General features: G+C 39.7%; 1 protein-coding gene across 3 annotated transcripts in view; it reads left to right on the forward strand.

The window, feature by feature from the left end:
• The window catches only part of mad1l1 (mitotic arrest deficient 1 like 1), a 900,368-nt gene that overhangs the window by 326,712 nt on the left and 549,210 nt on the right, over window positions 1-24,446 (forward strand). For all 3 annotated transcript variants that reach the window (XM_072559202.1, XM_072559204.1, XM_072559203.1), the window contains one exon: window positions 10,455-10,537. In XM_072559202.1, coding sequence (XP_072415303.1) covers window positions 10,455-10,537 — 83 coding nt within the window. The remainder of the gene's footprint in view (window positions 1-10,454; window positions 10,538-24,446) is intronic.

Consider the following 24,446-nt stretch of genomic DNA (forward strand, 5'->3'; position numbering starts at 1 on the left):
CTTATGCCTGAGCCTTTCTTAGAACAGTCTCTCTGACCATGGCTGCCAAATGTAACACGAACAACCTGAAAGAATCTCCTCAACTGATGGCAAGCTGCAAAGAGCCATTCCCTCATATCTTTGCAGTTTTATTAAAATAAAAATCAAAGACCAAAGAAACTTGTAACCTAATGCAGGCTTTAGATTTGTTTTTCAAAGTACACATTAATGTTTGACAGCTGTTGTAGTATACTAATTTGAATTTGTGCCTACATTAATTTCCATAAACATACACAAGAGTGAGTCCTTATGAAAAAAAAATGGATATAGTAATTTAATCAATATCGAAAGTGAGTTAAGGCTAAGAATGACCTCATGGAACCTTCATGATTCTTCACTGGTTTGAGACAGCACAGAGATGATTGTTTGAGTGATCAGAACTAGAACTAGTCTCTAATAAATCCAGTTAGTAATTCAGATGAGTATTCTCTATCCAGGGTGATTAAAATGTGGAAATCTCCACTGTACAGTATAGTTGAAGCAAATAACTTGATGCATTTAAGGGGAATCTAGATAAGTACATGAACATGAAATGATGAGAAGGATGTACAGATAGGGTTAAATGATATGGTGGGGAGCAGACTAGTGTAGAACAACATTGGCAGCGACCTGTCAGGCTAATTGGAATCTACTGTATAAATACAATATTTGCCATTATATTCATGGTATTGCAAGGTGTAAACTTTAAGATGAAGTGAATTGGTTTTCTTACTTAAACATTACCACTACATAAAAATATTGGTTCTCTAATTATCCAATTTATTTTCTTTCCTCCTTCTCCTCCACATCTAAAGCTACTCATTGTTTCTTTAGAGATCTATGAGCAATGTCACTTCTTTTATATCTTGCACAGCCCCCAGTTTTCATTTGTGATTCCAATCTATTCCCTTATGGAGAGAGTCAAAGTGAATGTTAAATTCATCTTAAGCCAATGACCAGATGTGTTTGCAGGAGATGTTACTGGAGAACAATTAGGAACAGAATCCTTGGCTGAACATTTTAAACAATTTGAATTTTTATGCATGGATGCTAATGTGCATAGTAGCGTCTCAATAGCTGCTCTATCTAAGATTAGCTAATATAAAATAAACTAATGTTTGACTTACTTGAGCCAAGTCTGTGCAGTATATTGCCACGTCATGCAAAGCACTTTTCATTAAACTTGTGGAGTGCTAATGATGCACAGAAATAGAATTTTACATTTGTTATAACATATCAAAGACTTCACGTGGCTTTGTGTGTCTTGAAAACAAAGCTAAATTGGTGGATTAATCATCCCTTAACAAACTTAAGCAGTAGCAATTGTTGTACAAATGATCCAAAATGTTTGTATGAGTGATGTTGTAGTGTACAAGGACAGAAATTCATCTTAGAGAAATAGTATGTGGTCTTTTATTTCATTGAGTGAAAGAAAGATTGATGTGCTTTTTATATAGAGCAGAGGTCACTATGCTTTATTGGATTTTTCATTACTGAAATTACTTAAGTTTTTTTTAAGTTCTTTCCTTTTTCATCCTCCTTCCCTTCCCACTATCTCCTTCCCTTTACTCTGGTCCTTACAGTCCTCAATTCGCGCTTTCTACTCCCTCAAATACTGCACTCTTAACTAATGCTTCTTATAATTAGATACCCTTTTAAAACTGTTTTATATGAAATATTGCAATAACAAATGTTTGCAGATGTATCTTCAAAGCGAAATGTTGGCATTATCAAATTAGTCTCCAAATCATGGTTTCGATTGCAAGGTTTCGGCAGCAATTGCATGCCATGGATAAAAGATTTGTGTGTAGATTTTTCTTGATTATTAATGGAGTAACTTGTAACTAGCAGTGAGATATATTTGTTGAATTCCCTTGTTCAGATTTTGGTAAGAAAGTGTCAAACCTTGGTGCATCAAGGGTTAAATCAGTTTAAAATGGTCCATAGTTTAAGTCTGCATATTTCACATATGCAGTGTTTTTTAAACAGAAGGGAAATGTTTTGGGCTAAAGTATTAATGAAACTATTGCTGGTGATATAAGATAAATTATATATTTTCCATATGTCATGTGGAGATCGATGCATATTTAATTTGGCTATTTCAGTGTCAAATGAACCATTTTATAAGCGTTATTACTATTTTGGTTTTAAGAATCAGGGTAGATGGATTTGTCACAAAACTATGTAACTTTTTTACAGAGATACAAGGGTAAAGTTGCCATAGTAATGAACTATAGGGTTGCTCCCATTTGAGATAGAGACAGCTGGTGGTGGCGTAATCTGAGAACCACCACACCCCAGGCAAAGGGCAACTTGAGAAGGTGCAACCTTCATGGAATTGAGCCCATGCTATTGGCATCATCGAGGTTCACAAAAAAGCTGTTCAGCCATCTGAGCTAACCAACCTCCTACATTGTGTGTCTGTCTTTTGCTGTAGTTCTAAGGTTAGTGTTATAATATAGTTGAAGAGTTATCTAGAAGCAGGGTTTTAATCCTTACATTTCCTCCCAGGGAGTGTGATTTATTTTCCTTTCTCCGTCTGCATTAAAAATCCTAAAGAAAATTTAGCTACTGTTGAAAAGTTTCAACATTTAATTTGACTTGATGATTTACTTGGAAATTGAGTGCCAAAGAGCAAGCGTATTAATGATAGAATCAATTTGTAGCTTATTTGGTGGAAGATACCTTGCTATTTGAATATGTCCAAATTGTAAATAACTTTGTCTTTTTCTATGGGTCCTCTCTCATGATTGAAGAATTTGATGTGAGGTTGGCTTGAGCATTCACAGAACTAGCAATTCATGTTGGTGCTTTAGGGAACTTTTAAAAGTCCACCACCCCTGATGTTCTCCAGGGCATGTTAAATGTTGAGAGTTTGGGGTAGATGATCCTTGAAACATTTGAGCCATATTTCACTGCTTTCCTTCCACATAAATTCACCAGCTGAAGTGCTTTCCCAAGATGGATGGTCTGCAATGCAGAGATTGTAGGGCTCTTTTTTTCTGGGGTGTCTTTCTATCTTTTGTAACTACCACCTTTTATATAAATTGATGTTGAGTATATATAAATTTGCTTGGGAATTCTGTAGTTATCCATGTGCGAGACATGGCCTGCTGATCAAATACAGTTTTATGAAGTTTGGTCTTGGTGCTATTGAGCTCAGCTGATGAAACATCTCATTGTTTGAGTTTTTTCCTTTGATTGTGCTTTCACAATGGAGTTTGGATGTCTTTCCAAAGCTTTGATATAGTGCTGATAGCAAATCTAGGATTCACTGTCGTAAAGCAGGAATGGTAAGGTCATTACTTTTTTGAGTTTGATTTTAATTTTCAGCTAAATGCAATGCTGAGTCCATTACAAAAGATTTAAAAGATTTTCTTGCAGAACACTTGGAAAACAGTGACAGGATTAGACGGTGTGAGCATGGATTTACAAAAAGAGAAATCATGCTTGACAAATCCAGTAGAGTTCTTCAAGGATGTAACTAGTGGATGAAAGGGAGTTAGTGGATGTTGTTTACTTGGACTTTTATAAGACTTTCGGCAAAGACCCACATAAGAAATTTGTGTGTAAAACTAAAGCACATGGGATTGGGGTAGTATATTGCGATGGTTAGAAAACTGGCTGGCAGATAGGAAACAGAGAGGGATAAACAGATCTTTTCCCAAAGGAAATGACTAGAGCGATAGTGTTAGGATGGCAGCAATTCACAATCTATAATAATTTAGATACGAGGACTAAATACAATATCTCCACATATGCAGATGACACGCAACTGGGTGGAGATGTAAGCTGTGATGAGCATGCCGAACTGCTGACCCCTTTGTGGGCAGCACAGTGGCTCAGTGGTTAGCACTGCTGCCTCACGGCACCAGGGTCCCTAGGTTCGATTCCAGCCTCCGACAACTGTCTGTGTGGAGTTTGCATATTCTTCCTGTGTCTGAGTTTCCTCCGGTTTCCTCCCACAGTCCAAAGATGTGCAGGTCAGGTGAATTGGCCATGTTAAATTGCCCATAGTGTTAGGTGCATTAGTCAGAGGGAAATGGGTCTGGGTGGGTTACTCTTCAGAGGGTCAGTGTGGACCTGTTGGACCAAAGGGCCTGTTTCCACATTGTAGGGAATCTAATCTAATAAAATGCTTCATTGTGATTTGGACAGGTTATGCGAGTGGGGTATATTGTGGAAAAATGTGAGGTTATCCACTTTGGTTGAAAAAAAAGGAAGAAAAATTATTCTCTGACTAGCTATAACTTGAGAGAGGGAAATATGCAACAGCACCTGTGTCCTCATACAGCAGCCACTGAATGTAAGAAGAGACAAATGGTATTCAAGTATTGGAGCAGGGATGTCTTGCTGCAATTAAACAGGGCCTAGGTGGGACCACACCTGGAATATTGTGTGTAGTTTTGGTTTCCTTATCTGACAAATATTTTCTTGCTGTAGTGGGAGTGCAGTCAAGGTTTACTAGACTGATGCTTGGGAAGGTGTGACTGACATATGAGGAGAGGTTGAATCAGTTATATTCACTGAAATTCAGAAGAGCGAGGGAGGATTCTCATAGAAGCGTATATAATTCGAACAAGACATGGTGGTTCAGTGGTTAGCACTGCTGCCTCACAGCGTCAGGCTGTATTGTTAAAAGATTAAATTGGACTATCTCTTTGGACATTAATGTAATATTAAAAGGTTAAACTGCACTGACTGAATATTCTGGAAGTAGGTGGAGACGATATTCATGCAGGAATGCGAATGAGTCTCACTCAGTTTAGACAGTCATTTGCTGCTGCTACTCCCCTACTGTTATCAGCTATGATTCAGTCCCTTACATTCAGACATGCTTTCATAGCCATCTCCTGTAGTAGGACATACTACATTGTCTTGGTGAATCACTGAGTCAAGAAATCTTCTGCATAAATTCCCCAGGATTAGGGCATATATATTAACATTAGCTCTGAGGATGACCTCATCCTACCATTGTACATGAGGTAATGTGGTTATGGGGGGTGTGGGGGAGGGGAGAGGAGGGGAGGGGGGTGTTGGGAGTGGTCAGAGTATCTGTGAGCATTACCAACTGGCCTGTATGAAGGGGATGTTGTTTGTTCAGGACCTCTTTGACTCATGCCTGTGATGAGGTCAAAAGGGATCACCTAGCTTGTACAAGCTTTAATAAACTTTAACTGTTTGTGGAAGTTGGTGTGTGCAAATTGCATCTTGTGTGTGAAGCCTCGGGAAAAGAACCTAACAAGGGACCTGGGTTTGATTCCAGATTCGGGCGACTGTCTGAGTGGAGTTTGTACATTCTCTCCGTGTCTGCTTGGGTTTCCTCTGGTTTCCTCCCACAGTCCAAAGATGTGCAGGCTAGGTGAATTGGCCATGCTAAATTGCCCATAGTGTTAAGGGATGTTTAGGTTAGTGCGTTTCTGGGAAATGTAGACTATTGTGGTAATGGAATTGGTCTGGGTGGATTACTCTTTGGAGGGTTGGTGTGAACGTTTTGGGCCAAATGTTTGTTTCCATACTGTAGGAATTTGATGAAGACTGGACAGAACAGATGCAGGAATGTTGCTCCTGATGGTGGGGTTACCTAAGAATATGGGTATTAACTGTTTAGGATTGAGATGAGGAGGCATTTCTTCACCCAGAAAGTGGTGAGCCTGTGGAATTCACTATCACAGAAAGCAGTTGAGGACAAAGCATTGTTTGATTTTAAGGAGGAGTTGGACAGAGCACTTGGGAATAAAGGGGTATGGAGGGAAAGAGAGAACAAGCTGTTGCATTGGATGAACAGCCATGATCATAATGAATGGTGGAATGGCTGAATTGCATACACTTGCTTCTATTTTCTGTGTTCCTTTGCTGCTTCCAGGCAAGATCATGGGATTGGCTGTCGGCTGAATTTGCTTTATGAAAGAGCTCACTGGTATTTTCTTCGCAATGTCCTGAGAGAGTACACTGCAAATGTATGAGAATTAGTCTACAACCTTGAAATTATTGCTAACAGTGATAATGTCTGATGCTTCATAGCATGTGCCAGTAGGGTAAAATTTTTTGTGTGTGTGGTGCTGGAAAGGCACAGCAGGTCAGGCAGCATCCGAGGAGCAGGAGAATTGATGTTTCGGGCATAAGCCCCTCATCCCTGATGAAAGGCTTATGCCGGAAACGTCAATTCTCCTGTTCCTCAGATGCTGCCTGACATGCTGTGCTTTTCCAGCATTTCACTGTCTATTCTGATCTCCAGCATCTGCAGTCCTCACTTTTTCCCGGTCAAAATGTTACCAAAATTTGACTATTTGGAAAGTTTCATGGAGAGTTTCTCTCCTGTACCTTAGTGACCTTTCTCATGTAATTTAATGCTCAGTAACAGCAGAAGTTTACTCTGGTGCTGGGATCTTATGCCTTTTTTGGTGCAGCCTCCATATTTACATGCCAGCTGCAGACTATTCATAGGCTGCAAGCCTGCTCTGAAGTAGCCTAGTCTGGAGGAATGCCCAGCAGTGCTAGGACAAGCTTTATGACCTTGGAAACCCTGAAGAGTAAGTGCTGCCATACCTGTCTGCTGTCTCACAGTCATTCTAACTCTGGCATTGCACCCACCTCCATCCAAAGCCCATTGTCTTTCACTCCTGATATTTTATACAAGATCTTCCCTCAATAGCTGTCACCCATCTCAACTTGCAGTGATGTCCAGTGACTTTTCAATTTCGTCTGCTGTAATGCTTAAAGAATTGGGGAGTCACAAGACACCCTTGCTTTAGATCACTGGTTATTTTAAAGACATTTGATATCTTTTATGCAAGCATAAACACCTTGAATCATTAGATTAGATTCCTGGAAACAGGCCCTTTGGTCCAACAGGTCCACACTGACCCTCTGAAGAGTAACCCACCCAGACCCATTTCCCTCTGACTAATGCACCTAACACTATGGGCAATTTAACATGGCCAATTCACCTGACCTGCACATCTTTGGACTTTGGGAGGAAACCGGAGGAAACTCAGACACGGGAAGAATATGCAAACTCCACACAGACAGTTGTCGGAGGCTGGAATCGAACCTAGGGACCCTGGTGCTGTGAGGCAGCAGTGCTAACCACTGAGGCACTGTGCTGCCCGAATCATGTAGAATCTTTGACAAATTTGTTTGGACAGCCAAGCTTGGATATCAAGTCCCATAGAACAGGTCAATTCACACTATCAAAAGCTTTAGCAAAGGTCACTGTTAGGTCTATGAACAGCACATACAGATCCTGATGTTGTTGTCTGCACTGTTTGAAGTTGTCTTGCTGCAAGCACCAAAATACTGTCCCAAGGTTAGCCCAAAAACCACATTAATTCCAGCACTATGTGAACTACCAAACTGTCTAATAAATGGGTTAATAAGATCTTTGTTAGGATCTTTTTTGCATTTGAGAGATTGTTGCTTGGTACTTGTCACATTGGTATTCAGATCCTTTCTGCTTCCAGATGCTGACTTTGTTGAGAAATTTGAAGTGTAAATGTAGAGAGTCTGCTAACAATCTTCAAGAGTATCTGGCATGAGGAAACATTTGCAAATTTCAATAAGTTCTCTGCATTAAAAAAAATCAGTTATCTAAAAGAAAGTCTGTCTCTTCCTCCTTCCATGGAGGAGTTTTTTTTAAAATTCATTCACAGAATGAGGTTGTCGCGGACTAGACCAACATATATTGCCCATCCCTAATTACCTCGAGGCCAGTGAAGAGTCAACCACATTGTCATAGGTCTCTAGTCACATGTAGGTGAGACCAGGTTAAGATCACAGTTTCCTTTCCTCAAGAAAACTTCTCTTGAAATGTCATCTAGGCCAGGGCTTAATCTTGTTTGATTCATTTGATGGACTTTATCACTCATCAGGGGAGCCAATGATTGAGTGGCTTTATTGTTGGCCTGTTAATCCAGCAACCCAAGTAATGTTCAAATGTTGCCATGGCAGATGGTGGAATTTGAATTAGATAAAAATCTGAAATGAAGAGTCCCATGGTGACCATGAATCTGTTTTCAATTATCAAAAATACCTATCTGGTTCACTCATGTCCTTGAGGAAAGGAAACTGTCATCCTTAAATGGTCTAGCCTAATCATGACTCCAGACCTATGACAATGTGGTTGACTCTTAACTGGCCTCTAGGCAATTAGGGATGAGTAATAAATGTTGGTCTAGACAGCGACACCCACATCCTGTGAATGAATTAAAAAAGACTCCTCTATGGATCATGTAAGAGACAGACTTTCTTTTAGGTAACTGATTTTTTTTTGATGCAGAGAACTTATTGAAATTTGCAGTTTCTCCATTTAAATAGCTTGGAGAAATGCTCATGCTACCTTGCAATTAGAGCTACCTTATCATTTCATTCCATTATATGTTAGGGTAGGAGCCAGTATTATCATGAACAGGCTATATATAGTCTTCGGCACATTAGGAAAGCACAGCTCTGGCCTCCCAGCTATACGAGGCATAGGCAGACCCAATGGAAATGAAAAAAGGCCTGTGACAACACTGATTGGAACATTTGTTGCCAGACAGAAGTGGGGATGAAACTGACTTGATTTGTAGATGTTTTGTATCTTAAAGACTGTGAAAATGATACATGTGCTTTTTCAGATCAGTGAAGAACATAAACCATGACTATTCTGATGACATTGTTCGGTGCCATAACAGGATAACAATGTGCAGTTGAACTCTGTGTGTGTCTGACATGCTGACAGTCTAAGATTAAAGTATGTGTATTTAGTTGAATGTTGCTGCAAGTGACCAAATATGTCTAATGCTAGCAATAATTGGAGTTTATGTGCCTCATGGCACAGTGGCTCAGTGATTAGCACTGCTGCCTCACAGCAGCAGGGTCTCCGTTTCGATTCCAGCTTTGGGCAACTGTCTGTGTGGAGTTTGCATGTTCTCCATGTGCGTGCGTAGGTTTCCTCCGGGTGCTGCAGTTTCCTCCCACAGTCCAAAGATGTGCAGGTCAGGTGAATTGGCCATGCTAAATTGCCCATAGTGTTAGGTGCATTAGTCAGAGGGAAATGGGTCTGGATGGGTTACTCTTCGGAGGGTTATTGTGGGCTGGTTGGACTGAAGGGCCTATTTCCACACTGTAGGGAAACTAATCTAATCTAATTAAGTGATGGAATATTGTCTTGCTGGCAGATTAAGGTTGAAACTTCTGCCAATAGTAATGTAAAAATTGAATAAGTGTTTCTGAATGTTATATTACGTTTAGAATGTTTTCAAACTCAATTTGCCTTATGCAATGTTTCTGAATTGAAATAAAGTTTGATTATTTTTAGAAAATTAGTCATAAATAATCTGAAAACTGCAATTCAATATATTGAGCTCTGAAATTATTTGCAGGCATTTTGTACTGTAGGCCCTGATTTGGTCTGACCCAGCTAATTTTATATTGGATTATTAAAGAAAGCTGCATGGCACAAACTTGTGTTGGAAATCAATAGGCTTATTTTGTATATTTTGGCTACATTTATACTTTCAGTAAACACAGCTGCTTTATTTGAGAAGTACTGAAATTTTGCAACTGGCAACATTCCTAAGTAAGAACTAGATGGCACTATCTGCACTCTGAATTCATAGAATCGAGTATCTGTTCAAGAACAGGAAATCATAGCTTCCATGACACAAAACTATCTCACTTCAGCGACCTCTGCTCGGAAAGGTTTACTATTTTGTTTTTCTAATTTTTGAATCTTTTCAAGTTCTCATTCTATCCAACAAGCACTTTCCTACAATTAAGATAAATTTGAATCAGTAACTTTGGATGCTAGAACTCAAAGTCATACCTTGCTCAAAGCAAATTCAAATACCAAAGAAAAAAATGGGAATTATTTACTTAAGAGTTGTTACTTGGCTTAAAAACCTATTTGCAGAATGTGGAAAACATACTTAGTCTTTTTTAGTACACTAGTTTCACTTTACATACTGATAATTCTTTTTGGGAAAGGCATTTCCTGAATTTTTGACACCTAAATAGTGATGGGATTAAAGAATTATGAATGGTGGTTGTTGACGTTTTCTGAAAGATATATTGTACCTGTTGCATTATGCTTTGTTCTGTGCTAATTAGTATTTACTGTGTGTCCATTGTGCAGTCCTGTATTTTTCTATCACATTAAAATCAAGAAAGCGACATATTTTTGTATTTCTAACACAATTTCATGACAGCCTTTATTTTGAATGCCTGTATTTACTTGGAATATTTACCTGTAACCCCCAAAGTGGAAATACTGCAGAATTCAGTGTTGTTTCATTTACTGAGTGCTTTGAACAGAATAGAAAGTGAGACAATGTTGGATTCTTGACTCTTTATTTCTCTGCTTGGCAAACATACAGGAAAATCATGGTGTTTTGGTTTGGGGAAGATGCATAATTTCTCCTCAATGAAATTGACATTTTTTTTATTTTTCACAGCTTGAAGCAGAATTGAGTGTTCTTCAGAAACAGGTTGCTGTGGCTGACCAGGGCATCACCATAGAAGAGGGGAATGAACTGAGGTATGAGAAAAAGGGAGCAGGCAAGAGTAATAAACATTTCAGTGAATGGCAGTATATGGTTTATATTCCAATGAGTTCATGTTATGCATATCGTACTTTATCAGAATGTGACCTTGTCTGTTCCATTTCATTGCATCACTTTCCATTCAATCTCAAAATTTTGTTATTGATTTCATTGCAGTCAGTCTATTTCTAATTAGTAGCAGCAGTTATTAAAGTTAGAGCTGTAGCTTTGATGACACACACTAAATGCATACAGCTGTGCGTTAGCACTAGAGTAATATATTATGTGCCCTGTTGGATAGGATGAGAACTTGAAAAGTTCACGTGTTCAGATATGGCCATCACACTTTAGGAAAGAATATATTGACTGTTTGAGGGAGTGCAATCTGGATTTACCAGAATGACACCAAAGGTTAAATTATGAGCAGAATGAAGGTTGAATTTTGCCAGATGATTTGGGGTGACTTCTTCAATATATTGAGGAAATGTGATAACATCATTGTATTATGTCTGGGCTAGTAATCCAGAGATCCAGATAATGCTCTGGAGTCTCAGGTTCAAATCACACCATAGCAGACAATGGAAGTTTAATTTAATAGAAATCTCAATTTAGAAGTCTAATGATAACCATGAAACCATTGTCGATTGTCATAAAAAAATAAATATGGTTCACTATTGCCCTAAAGAAAGGCTAACTGCTGTCATTATCTGGTCTGACTGAAAATGACTGCAGACGATGGGTAAGAAAACCTCCAGCTGATTACACTCTTCAGCTGCTGAAGACTCATCCATGTTGAACAACACTTAGAATGAGGATGGCCAGGTCAAAGAATGTATTCCGGGAGGGGTTAACTTCAATGTCCATTACCAAAAATGGCTCCATAGCATCACTTACTGACTGAGATGGTACAGTCCTAAATGACATTGCTGCAAGATTGATAGATGGTGAGGCAGTGGGGTGATGGAAAAATACTATTCATGTCATCCTCATCAATCTGCCTGCTGCAGATGTACTTGTTCATGATAGTATTGTTAAGAGTGACCCCACGCACTCGTTGTAGCTCCAAATTCCTGTCTTCACATTGAGAACACTCCATTGTGTTCCATGGTGCTATCATGATGCGAAATGAGACAGACTTTAAACAGATTTACCAATTCAAGGCTGGGCTTCCATGGCATGTTGTGGACTATCAGCACGGAATTATACTCCAGTGTTACCTCATGGCCCAGCATATATCCTGTTCTACTATTGTCATCAAGTCAGACGATCAACCTTGGTTTGAAGAGTTGTGCAGGAGGGCATGCCAGAAGCAGCACAAGAAATGCCTAAAAATGAGTTGTCATAGTAGCAAAACTACAAAACAGGACAACATATGTACTAAACAGCATAAAGAGCAAGTAATAAACAAAGACAAGCGGTTCCATAACTAACCGATCAGATCTAAGCTCTGCAGTCCTGCCATGTCGGGACAATTAAAAAAAAATCTCTCTGGAGAAGGAGTCTCTATAAAAATCCTCACCCTCAATAATGAAGGAGCTCAGCATGTCAGTGCAAAAGATAAGGCTGAAACATTTGCAAGAATCTTCAACCAGAAGTGCTGAGTGGACGATCCATCTCCGTTTTCTCAGAGGTCTCCATTATCACAGATTCCAAACATCAACCAATTTGATTTACTCTTATCATGTCAAGAAATAGTTGCAAGCACTGGATACTGCAAAGACTAGGGGCTATGGCAGCATGCTCACAATAGTATTGAAGATTTTTCCTCCAGAATATGTCACACCTTTAGCTAAAGGTTCTGGTCCAGCTTCAACACTGGAATCTATCTGATAATGTGGAAAATAATTAGTGATGTCCTATACAAAAAAACAGGACAAATTCTGTTTGGTCAATTACTGTTCCATCTGTCTACTCTCAATCATCAGTAAAATAGGGAATGCTATCATCAGTAGTGCTATCAAGCAGCGCCTACTCAGTGACAGCTGAGTCAGGACCACTCAACTTATAGCCTAAGTGATGCTACCTTGATACAAGGAGCTGAGTTGAGAGTGACAGCATCAGTGTCACATTTGACCAAGTGTGGGATCAAGGAGCCCTAGCAAACTTACGTTAATGGGGAGAAATATTTTCACTCCTTGGTGTTAAGCCTGGCCCAGAAAATGAAAGCCTCAGCTCCAGGACACCTCTGCAGGAATTCCTGAGGGTATTGTCCTAAGCCCAACCATCTTCAGCTGCTTCATCAATGACCTTACCTCTATCATGAGAGCAGAAGTGGTGATGTGCAATTATCAGTGAACAATGTTTAGCACCATCCACATCTCCTCAGATTCTGAAGCAGTCTATGTCGAAATGCATCAAGAGCTGAACAATATCCAGGCTTGGGCTGACAACTGAACTAGCCATGTAAATATTGGGGCTGCAAGAGCAGATTAGAGGCTAGGAATCCTGCAGCGAGTAGCCCAGCTCTTGACTTCTCACAATCTGTCCACTATCTACAAAGTCAATGTCAGGACTGTGATGGAGTATGCCTGGATGAGTGCAGCTTTGATGATACTCAAGAAGTTAGACACTATCCAGGCCTAAGGAATCTGCTTGATTGGCACCATATCCACAAACATCAACTCTCTTCACCACTGGCGTTCAGAAAGAACATTGTATACCATTTATGAGATACATTGCAGAAATTCACCATAACTCCTTAAATGGCACCTTCTAGACCCTCGACAACAATCTTTGAGAATAACAAGAGGCAGCAGGCATTTGGGGACCCTTGTTACTTGCACATTCCCCTCCAAGTTACTCACCATCCTGGCTTCAAAATATATTGCCGTTCCTTTAACATCTTTTGTTTAACCTTGTGTTGCTCCCTCAACAGCAAAGTAGGTGTACCTGTAGGAAATGGACTGCAGAGGTTGGAAACGGACAACTTACCACCACCTTCTCAAGTGCAGTAAGGATAGACAACATCTGGTCCAGTCTGTGGCATCCACATTCTATTAAACAATCTTTTTGAAAGTGTGATGTGGATAGAGGTTAACTATTTTCACTGTTTGCAGAGCTAGGATCAATGGCATGGTTTATAAGTTAAAGCAAGATTTTGCAGGAATGAAGTTGGGAGACATCCTTACATGGTTGGTGAGGTTTGCAATTCTTCTACAACCTCATTGATATGAGGCTAACTATTAATTCTTAATCTAAAATTGAGGAATTTTGAAGGTACTGAATATCGAATTAGATCAGAAATCAGATTTAATCTCATTGAATCATGGAATAGGATTGAAGGGCTAAATGACTTCTGTTGCTAAGGTGCAAATGAATTCTTTGTTACAAAATCCCTTCTGAATTGCTTTTAATATAACCCAGGTGAGATCTGCGTATTAAATTTGTTATTTCAATAAAATTGAAAGCAAAATACTGAAGTTGCTGGAAATCTGAAATATAAACTAAAATTTCTGGAAATACTGAGTGGGTCTGACAACTGTGGACAAAGGTTAATGTTTCTGGTTGGTGACCTATCAACTGAAATGGGCTGTTGGAAATATTTTAACTGAATACAATTTTTATTCCATCATTTACTTGATTATATACTCTGAAATGGACGCTCATGCTTCCCTCATCGTATTTTGTAATCTTCCCATTCTTCCAAAAACTGGCCAGTCCTAATGTTGCAGCTACTCTCCCTTGAAATCAAAAGGGTTTTTTTCTGACCGTTAAGAATAATTCTGTAGCCTGTGGTCCGAATGGCTTTGAATAAACAAATGATTGATTCGAAGGATGGTGTGTAACTCATGTTCACTGAATTACACATAATGGGAGTTCTGTTCTTGAATAAGCATTGTTAAAGAAGATCTTGTGCTTTTATTTTAGATCTCTCTGTATACAAGCAGTTTGCTGCTCTAAACTGTGCTATTGTTAGATTTATCTATTTTGCTACCTGTTAAAGCAATAAATTTTGATATGATTTGTGATACAATACTACACCAATCTTGACTTATTTGTAACTTGGCTTGGTGTAACCTAGAATTTACAACACGTAGACAGACATTTCAGCCTGACTGGTCCTGGGCTTTTGACTTTTCAGTCTATGAACTTCAATCCTAATTGCATTTAAGTCCCTCGCTTGTGCCAGTATTTATGCTCCAGATGACACTGCTTTGTCTAACCTTATCATCATAAGGAAGAAAGGATTAAATCGTTATGTCATGATCTAGCTTTCTTTAGATGTATTTATGCTGTTTATCTGAACCATTCCATGTGCAAGTTTCATATTCTAACCACTCTACAGGTAAAGAAATTACTACTGATTTAGCCAGTTGAATTCATTATTGGTTGATCGAAATTTATGTAGAGATGCTTTGAACTTTTGTTCACTTTGTATAAAACTTACCTTCCATGAATGTTTATTTGCTGGCCATTCCATCCCTTTATTACTGAAACTAATCATTAGTTTCATTAGGTGCATTAGTCAGAGGGAAATGGGTCTGCGTGGGTTACTGTTTGGAGGGTCGGTGTGGACTGGTTGGGCCGAAGGGCCTATTTCCACCTGTAAAGATTGTATATCTTCTATAAGGTGACAACAAAAGACTTATGTTCAAAATAACTGCATGGTTGCAAAAAATCAACTTGTACCTTCCAGATTGTTGGGGTTTCAGCAATGCATTTCGATTGCATATGCACACAGCTGGAATATTTTAATCACAGACTGACTACCCTTTATGTCAGTGTTAGATATGATGATTGATATACAATTGACATATAGTGTTCTTTATAATAGCACCTACTGTATTTCCCATCATGTAGTAGCTCCCAAACATTTGCAGACTTGAGCTAGGGATTCTATTTCAATTTACAAGAAACTCCTCCCCTTAGTGATTTCAAGTTTCCCCCAATCCTAGGTAACTGAATGTTTGTGCATTAAAAGTACTATCTTTTTGCAGCCCCCATTTCTCTCCACCCCTGGACTGCCACCCCCGGAAACCTTGCAGGCTTACTTTCTGCTTTTCCTCCCCCTTGCATTCTCCTTAACTTCCCTGCCCCAGCCCTATATTGCAACTCTCCCTTCCCCTTTGCAATCTCCATAAGACCATAAGACCATAAGACATAGGAGTGGAAGTAAGGCCATTCGGCCCATCGAGTCCACTCCGCCATTCAATCATGGCTGATGCGCATTTCAGCTCCACTTGCCAGCGTTCTCCCCGTAGCCCTTAATTCCTCTAGACAACAAGAACCTATCAATCTCGGCCTTGAAGACATTTAGCGTCCCGGCTTCCACTGCACTCCGTGGCAATGAATTCCACAGGCCCACCACTCTCTGGCTGAAGAAATGTCTCCGCATTTCCGTTCTGAAATGACCCCCTCTAATTCTAAGGCTGTGTCCACGGGTCCTAGTCTCCTCGCCTAACGGAAACAATTTTCTAGCATCCACCTTTTCAAAGCCATGTATTATTTTGTACGTCTCTATTAGATCTCCCCTTAGTCTTCTAAACTCCAACGAATACAATCCCAGTATCCTCAGCCGTTCCTCATATGCTAGACCTGTCATTCCAGGGATCATCCGTGTGAATCTCCGCTGGACACGTTCCAGTGCCAGTATGTCCTTCCTGAGGTGTGGGGACCAAAACTGGACACAGTACTCCAAATGGGGCCTAACCAGAGCTTTATAAAGTCTTAGTAGTACATCTCTGCTTTTATATTCCAACCCTCTTGAGATAAGAGACAACATTGCATTCGCTTTCTTAATCACAGACTCAACCTGCATGTTTACCTTTAGAGAATCCTCGACTAGCACTCCCAGATCCCTTTGTGCTTTGGCTTTATTAAGTTTCTCACCATTTAGAAAGTAGTCCATTCCTATATTCTTTTTGCCAAAGTGCAAGACCTCGCACTTGCTCACGTTAAATTCCATCAGCCATTTCCTGGACCACTCTCCCAACCTGTCTAGATCCTTCTGTAGCCTCCCCACTTCTTCAGTACTACCTGCCTGTCTACCCAACTTTGTATCATCGGCAAACTTCGCTAGAATGCCCCCGGTTCCCTCATCCAAATCATTAATATATAATGCGAACAGCTGTGGCCCCAGCACCGAACCCTGCGGGACACCGCTTGTCACCGGCTGCCATTCTGAAAAAGAACCTTTTATCCCAACTCTCTGCCTTCTGTTAGATAGCCAATCCTCAATCCATCCCAGCAGCTCACCTCGAACACCATGGGCCCTCACCTTGCTCAGCAGTCTCCCGTGTGGCACCTTATCAAAGGCCTTTTGAAAGTCCAGATAGACCACATCCACTGGGTTCCCCTGGTCTAACCTACTTGTTACCTCTTCAAAAAATTCCAACAGGTTTGTCAGGCATGACCTCCCTTTACTAAATCCATGTTGACTTGTTCTAATCAGACTCTGCTCTTCCAAGAATTTAGAAACCTCATCCTTAATGATGGATTCTAGAATTTTACCAACAACCGAGGTTAAGCTGATTGGCCTATAATTTTCCATCTTTTGCCTTGATCCTTTCTTGAACAAGGGGGTTACTACAGCCATCTTCCAATCGTCCGGGACCTTTCCTGACTCCAGTGACTCTTGAAAGATCTCAACCAATGCCTCTGCTATTTCCTCAGCAACCTCTCTCAGAACTCTAGGGTGTATCCCATCGGGGCCAGGAGATTTATCAATTTTAAGACTTTTTAACTTTTCTAGCACTATCTCTTTCGTAATGGCAACCATACTCAACTCAGCCCCGTGACACCCTTTAATTTTTGGGATATTACTCCTGTCTTCCACTGTGAAAACTGACGCAAAGTACTTGTTAAGTTCTCCTGCTATTTCCTTATCTCCCATCACTAGGCTCCCTGCATCAGTTTGAAGTGGCCCAATGTCTACTTTTGCCTGTCGTTTGTTTCTTATGTACTGAAAGAAACTTTTACTATTATTTCTAATATTACTGGCTAGCCTACCTTCATATTTGATCCTCTCATTTCTTATTACACTCTTTGTTATCCTCTGTTTGCTTTTGTATCCTTCCCAATCTTCTGATTTCCCACTGTTCTTAGCCACTTTATAGGATCTCTCTTTTTCTTTCATACATTTCCTGACTTCCTTTGTCAGCCAAGGTTGTCTAATCCCTCCCCGGTTAATCTTTCTTTTCTTGGGAATGAACCTCTGTACAGTGTCCTCAATTATACCTACAAACTCCTGCCATTTTTGCTCTAGTGTCTTCCCGGTTAGCCTCTGCTTCCAGTCTATTTTAGTCAGTTCCTCTCTCATGCCCTCATAATTACCTTTATTCAACTGTGACACCATTACATCAGATTTCGCCTTCTCCCTTTCAAACTCCAGACTGAACTCTACCATATTATGGTCGCTACTTCCTAAGGGTTCCCTTACTTTAAGATCTTTTATAGAGTCTGGTTCATTGCAAAGCACTAGGTCCAGAATAGCCTGCTCTCTTGTGGGCTCCATGACTAGCTGTTCCAAAAAGCCATCTCCTTGTCTACCTGAGCCCAGATGCAGCATATCTGCTTTCTGTCTTCCCTCTTGCAGCCTCCCTGTCTCCACTGATGGTCCTTGGGCCCTGAACCCAGCAGAGTGTCGTCCCTGTGAGAAAGTTCCTGTTTATCCTTTCTGGTGTTGACAGAAAGGTGGCTGCTACGCACCATCTCTTCGCCTGCGCCCTTGTCCCTTACACCCCCACCCCTGTGAGCCAATTAGAATCAAGGACGAGAGAACCATTGTGTGAGTGGAGGAGAAGCTCATCACCATTTTGTTCCATTATACTCTCAAAAGAGCAACTTTTGAGAGGCACGCAAATTCTTCTGGGCAACTTGGGGGTTCTGAATGTGGATTTTTAAATTTGTTCACTCACGGGACATGGGCATTTATTGCTCATCCCTAGTTGCCTTTGAGAAGGTGAATTTATTGCTGCAGAAGGCTGTGGAGGACAAGTCATTGAGTACATTTAAGATAGAGATAAATAGGTTCTTGATTGTCAAGGGGATCAAAGGTTATGGGGAGAAAGCGGGATAATAGGGTCGAGAAACTTATCAGCCATGATTGAATGGCAGAGCAGACTCGATGGGCCGAATGGCCTAATTACTGCTCCTACGTTTTATGGTCTTATGGTGGCAGTGATCTGCCCTCTTGAACCATTGCTGTAGATTGCTTCCTTCATCAAAATGTCAGCAGGACTTACTGTTTTTCATGAAAAAGTCTGTGTTAGATTGTGCTAGATACAGAACACTAATACAAAAGCTGCTGGGGAAGTGATGGCCGAGTGTTATTACTGTTAGACTGATAATCCAGAGATCCCAGATTCGAATCCTGGCACTGCAGATGGTGGAATTTGAAATCAATAAAAATCTGTAATTGAGTCTAATGATGACCATGAATCCATTGCCAATGACAAGTTCTCAATGTATACTTGTTAAAAGAAACATCGTTTTTCGATTAGGCACTTTATAGCCATCTGGATTCAACATTTGAGTTTGACAGTTCCACAACATAATCTTTGCTTCCAATGTTTTAGGGCGGCATCTGTTGGGACTGAGTTTGCTATCCTCATTTGCATCTCCTTTTAAGCCATCATTTTTTTTTTCTTTGCTTGTGCCATCCTCTTTTAACTTGTGTCATCACTTCTTTATATTATTTAATCTTCCCAGCCTTTCAGATAACTTTACTTTCACCGTTTCCTTGACTCATCTCCCTACTTACCCTGCTTTTTCTACTTGTGTAAATTTGTTAATCTCGACCTGTTTTGTTAATCTCATTTGTTCTGCTGCCAATTTAACAATCTGAAGTACAAATTTTATCTGATTCTGTACAGGTGCTGCTAGACCTGCTGCATATTTCTAACATTTTAAGTTTTTCTTTGATATTTCCAGCATCCACTGTGTTTTGCTTTTGTATTTATTGTATTTTATTTAGTAACTCTAATGCAGAGTTTTTCATGAATAACAGTTAAGTCCTAATGACATTTTGATGAAGGAAGCGCTGCCAACCTTAATGCATAACAAGAAAGAACTGACTACAAATACATTTAAATATATTCAGTAAATATTTTATGGTGAGAGATCATTATGAATGAGGTGCAGTTTTGAATTGGAATAAAACAGCTTTGCTGATAAAAGAATATTAAATAGAATAAAATGAGAGGGTGTAGGAGTAAAGGTGAGAAGGGAGGGGAGTAGCCAGTGGCCTCTCACTTTGGCTCTCATAATCATCATTGCTTGTACATCTTAACCTTTCTTTGGTTCAGCCATTTTCAGTGATATGTTGTAATATCTCTTTATAGCACTTGTAAAAGGATCTAATTTGTTGTTTTGTAACTCCAAATCCACAGTTTAGAAAGATAGACATGCAGAAAATAGGAGCAGGCGTAGGCCATTTGGCCCTTTGAGCCTTTTTTAAAAATTCATTAAAGCGATATGGGTGTCACTGACTGGAGCAGGATTTATTGCCCATCCACAGGACAATTAAGAATCAACCACATTGCTGTGAGTCTGGAGTCACATCTAGAGTAAGGATGGCAGCTTTTCTTCCCTAAAGCACATTAGTGAACCAGGTGGGTTTTTCCTTGACAATCGACAATGGTTTTATGGTCATCATTAAAATCCTATTTCCAGATTATTCTGGAATTCAAATTCCACCATCTGTCATGGTGGGATTCAAACCCAGGTCCCCAGAACGTTAACAGGATCACTGGATTAACAGTTCAGTGATTATAGCACAAGGCATCACCTATCCTCAAATGTGTTTCAATGTTTAATGTGATCATGATTGATCACCAACTCAGTACCCTGTTCCTTGTTTTTCCTCATAACTTTTGATTTATTTAGCCCCAAGAATTATATCTAACTCCTTCTTAAAAGCATTTAATATTTTGGATTTGACCACTTTTATGTTAATGCCTAAATGTGTCACAGTCACAGTAGCAGAGAATTTCAGTGGCCCACCACTGAATAGATTTCTCCTAATTTCAACTCTAAATCGCCTACCCTGTAAGCCTTAAACTATGACCCTTTTTTAATTTGGAATCCAAAGATCCGATTGCACATTTCCCGATTTAAGATAATTGGTGCATGCCTTTCTGTAATGTTTTATACGACTTTACAGTATGCTTCCCATACAAAGAGGTCTTTTTGCATTTTTCATATAGTAGTTCTACCAAATATTCTTGGGTTGCATTTATTTCTCTGCTTCTTCAGGTTAGACATGCCCTAGTATTTGTATATACCTCAGTCTTGATAAACATCTTGTGGAGCAGTTTCATTCTGTACACTAAATTCTTTTAGTTTTATGAAATTTACTTTCTACATTGTAAGTTTGAAGATAGTTGAGCTTGTGCCTCAGGAAAAGCTTTTGAAATGTGGGTCACACTCAAGACACCAAAACGAAGGCTAACTCCAACCGATCTTGAGACAATCAGCCAGAATCGTGTTGCAGAGCATGCTGGGGGATTATAGTTCAATTAAAATGGCTCACTGGTCCACAACTGTCTTCACTGTCTTCGATCATGCGACCCCAAAATAATGGTTTGGGAACCCTGCCTGTACAGAGGTGACCTAGATATTTCAAGAGACATGATTTTAAAAGGATGGCAGGTAATTGTACCAAATGTTCATCTGCAGGATTTATTATCACATCTGTACTCAGAGTACCTGGGCCTAAGAAACAATGTTTCCTGGCACAGGAAAGTTTGAATAGGCCATAGATCAGCAATAATATTGAAAAATTGATGAGAATCTGCAAAGTATTCCAGAGACATTAACCATGCTAACATAAAGAACTATTGTATTTAAGATTCCATCACACCCTTGGTTCAAAACTGCATCAGGTTTACTTGTAATCTGTGTCAATGACTTTTTTATCATATCTCCAATCATCAAACAATTGAATGATATCTGAGCTGTGTCTATGGCTGACAAACTGAGTGCAGTTTGTTTTGTTTGGAATACCTGAAGATGTCATATCAGTCAATGAGCTACATTATGCTTGCAGAATGTTGAATGCAAAATGGAGCACAAAGATGAGACCTGACTGTGGATCCCAGATTTAACAGTCTTGCCAAAAGCCTGCGCCATTATGGGATCCATTGTGAAGTTCAGAGAATTCAAACAAAATATTTTATTCCCATTTTACAATTGACTGTGACACATTTAGACATTAATTTGTCATCATCAGTCGAAACCATGTCTGGGAGGCCGGTTAAGTCAACCTTGTGAAGCTATTACTTGACCAAGGCTTCTCAAGAAAACAGGTGACTCTTTTTGGGTGGTGGTGGTGGGTGGAGAATGGGGTTGAGGGTGCCACATCACTGACATGCATGTTCAGAAGTTAAAGGCAAAGTCACCAGAGTCCTACTGGGCTATAGGACTCTGTCAGAAAGAGAGACAACTGGTGGGTATTTAACCTGAGAGTCACTGAACCTTAGGTGAGGAGGGAGGTTGAGATGGAGAGTCCTTCATAGTACCCTCAGTTGCTGTGGGATTTAAACCCATGTTGTTGGCATCAGAAACCAGCAGTCTAGCAAACTGAGCCTAAAAATGCCTAGACTGCAGATAAGACAAAAGGAATAGGTCATACGTTTAATTGAGGGAATGTGGTTACATATGCATGAAGACTGCAATAAGCCTGGATCCTGATAGGGAACAAGACCAAATGGGGCAACATTAAGGAAAAACTAGCTTAAGGGAATTGTACAGCTGTGTAATAGCTAACAATGTAATTAAGTCTAGAGTACAATCAAATATTCAAAGTGAAATTGTGGAAGACCACTATGAAGATAATCTGCACTTCAATAATATGTAGGTTGTCAGTGCAATTCCAAGTTGGGAATATTGGAACAATAAGCATAGATCTCAGGAAAGTGAGGAGGAGATCTCAGTAGGCTAGTAAACTATCTAAATATTACGCAGTCTCTTAAAGAGAGATCTAGTTTTTCTGAAAATAGATTTTGGAACTAACCCACAGTGTATGAATGTTTTCTTAATGTATAGAATGTTATCTGGTGGGTGTTGGGGTAGGGGGCCATGTCTTTTAGAGTATGGAAATCCTATTCAGAACAAGAATGTAAAACTATATGTGACCAACAGTGTGCCAGTGGAGTGCAGCTGCATCTGAAGTTGTTGCTGAGAGTAATAGTGGTAGCTGAATTCCTAGAATAGACCTATTTGTTGAGTTATCCTATATATATAAAATTGTAGTCTTCAAGTAAATTGAGCCTGTTTATAGTTTATCAATCTTGTGTATCTGATTATCATTTTGAATTACAAAGCTGGAAGCACAGCAAAGTTCATGAGCTTGGAATGTGCTGTTGAAATCTTGGCACATAACTGCAGTATATCTTTGAGATGATACAAGTTTCAGCCACAGTACATCTAAAGGAGAAAGTGTATGTTTATTTTAGTGGGTAAAGTGTTGATCAAGTAGACTGCTTTGTCCCGTTTAGTGTTGAGCAGCAATCTTACAGAATTTATATGGCTGGCCCAGTTACATTTCAGTTCAAAGGTGATCCCTTGGTTATTGATTGTAGGAATCACACTTGTGAACATGGAGTAGGGGAGATGGCTTTGACATTTTTTCTGGAGATTGTCATTCCAATAATGCTTGAGTGGCTTGAACGTTACTTACCAGGCCAAACTTTGCCCTTGATTTCCCTATCTATGTTCTATGATAGAATTAGACAAACTGCATCAGTCATCCAGCTCAGCTAACAGTAATACTGCATATCAGGATTAACTGAATGGTTGTAATTTATTAATCTTTCACTGTGGTCTTGAAATACATGGATTTAACTCCTTAGAATGTGCATAAGTCGTTAGAACATATGTAGACTATTTCTTGGGGACTGTCAATTAGAGCAATCTATTGTTTTAGAGAAAAGAAAAATTGTGATGTGTAAGTTCAATATTAAAACAGCACTGCAAACTATGCATCAGGTTATTCCAGCATTGTTACAAAAGACTTTTCAAGTGCTGAACCTGTAAAGTCAGAGAGTATCTAATGGTCTTTGTATTCACATGATGGACTGAATTTAGTGGCAGTGGTGGTGATAGTGATTTCACCCATTTCACTTAACACTGGGGTCAACCCTACCATGGCCATTTCCAGAAAACCTGAAGCAATTAGATGCCCAAAAGATGAGGAAGAGATCCTGCCTCCAAGACCTGCTGATCAATCAAGGCTAATAGCTGGAAGCAGTGGCTGCTGTGGTGCTGAACCAACCACAAAGATCAACCACAAAGGGGAACTGGAATGAAACTAATTTAGTTTGGGCTTGCTGAGGCAAGTAAGACTAATCTGTGTGTATGCATGTCTCTGTATGTGAGAGGTGGGGTGGTTTGGGAGGGAGAGGAGTTTTGAGGGCATGGGAAGATCTATCCAAGCGAAGCCTGCTGCCAGAGCACTGCATGAGCTATAGGGTATTTGCGATTGGTTTCTAGTTATTACTGGCCTCATGTCTCCCATAGTGATGCCAGCAGATGAGGAATGAAACTTCATTTAGCCCCTGGCGGGATGGTGGGGGCAGAGTGGGTGGGTGAGGAAATCAAAAGGAGTAGGAAATACAATGAACATTGCACTCGCTGACTTCCCTCTCAGTTTTGTTATGGGGATAAAATGCAATTAAGAAACCATAAGCACCATAACAGGGCCCAGAGGTGAAAATGGATTTTAAGCAAAAAGCAGAAACGTTGCCAAAAACTAAATGTTATCAAGTATCAAGCAATTAATTAATTATTTAAATTAATTATTCTTGTAGAATTTCCATTTCCATTTCCACCTTCTCTAGACTCATGAGTAATTAATGTCTCTTGAAAGTTGCTTGATTGCAATAAGGAGCCTGAGAGCAATTCTCCCAAATGTTTACAAAATTATTTGATTTACTGAGCTAAATGTGTTGATGCAGAGGGTGATGT

Source organism: Chiloscyllium punctatum, chromosome 40 (assembly GCF_047496795.1).
Source record: "Chiloscyllium punctatum isolate Juve2018m chromosome 40, sChiPun1.3, whole genome shotgun sequence".
Lineage (NCBI taxonomy): Eukaryota > Metazoa > Chordata > Chondrichthyes > Orectolobiformes > Hemiscylliidae > Chiloscyllium > Chiloscyllium punctatum.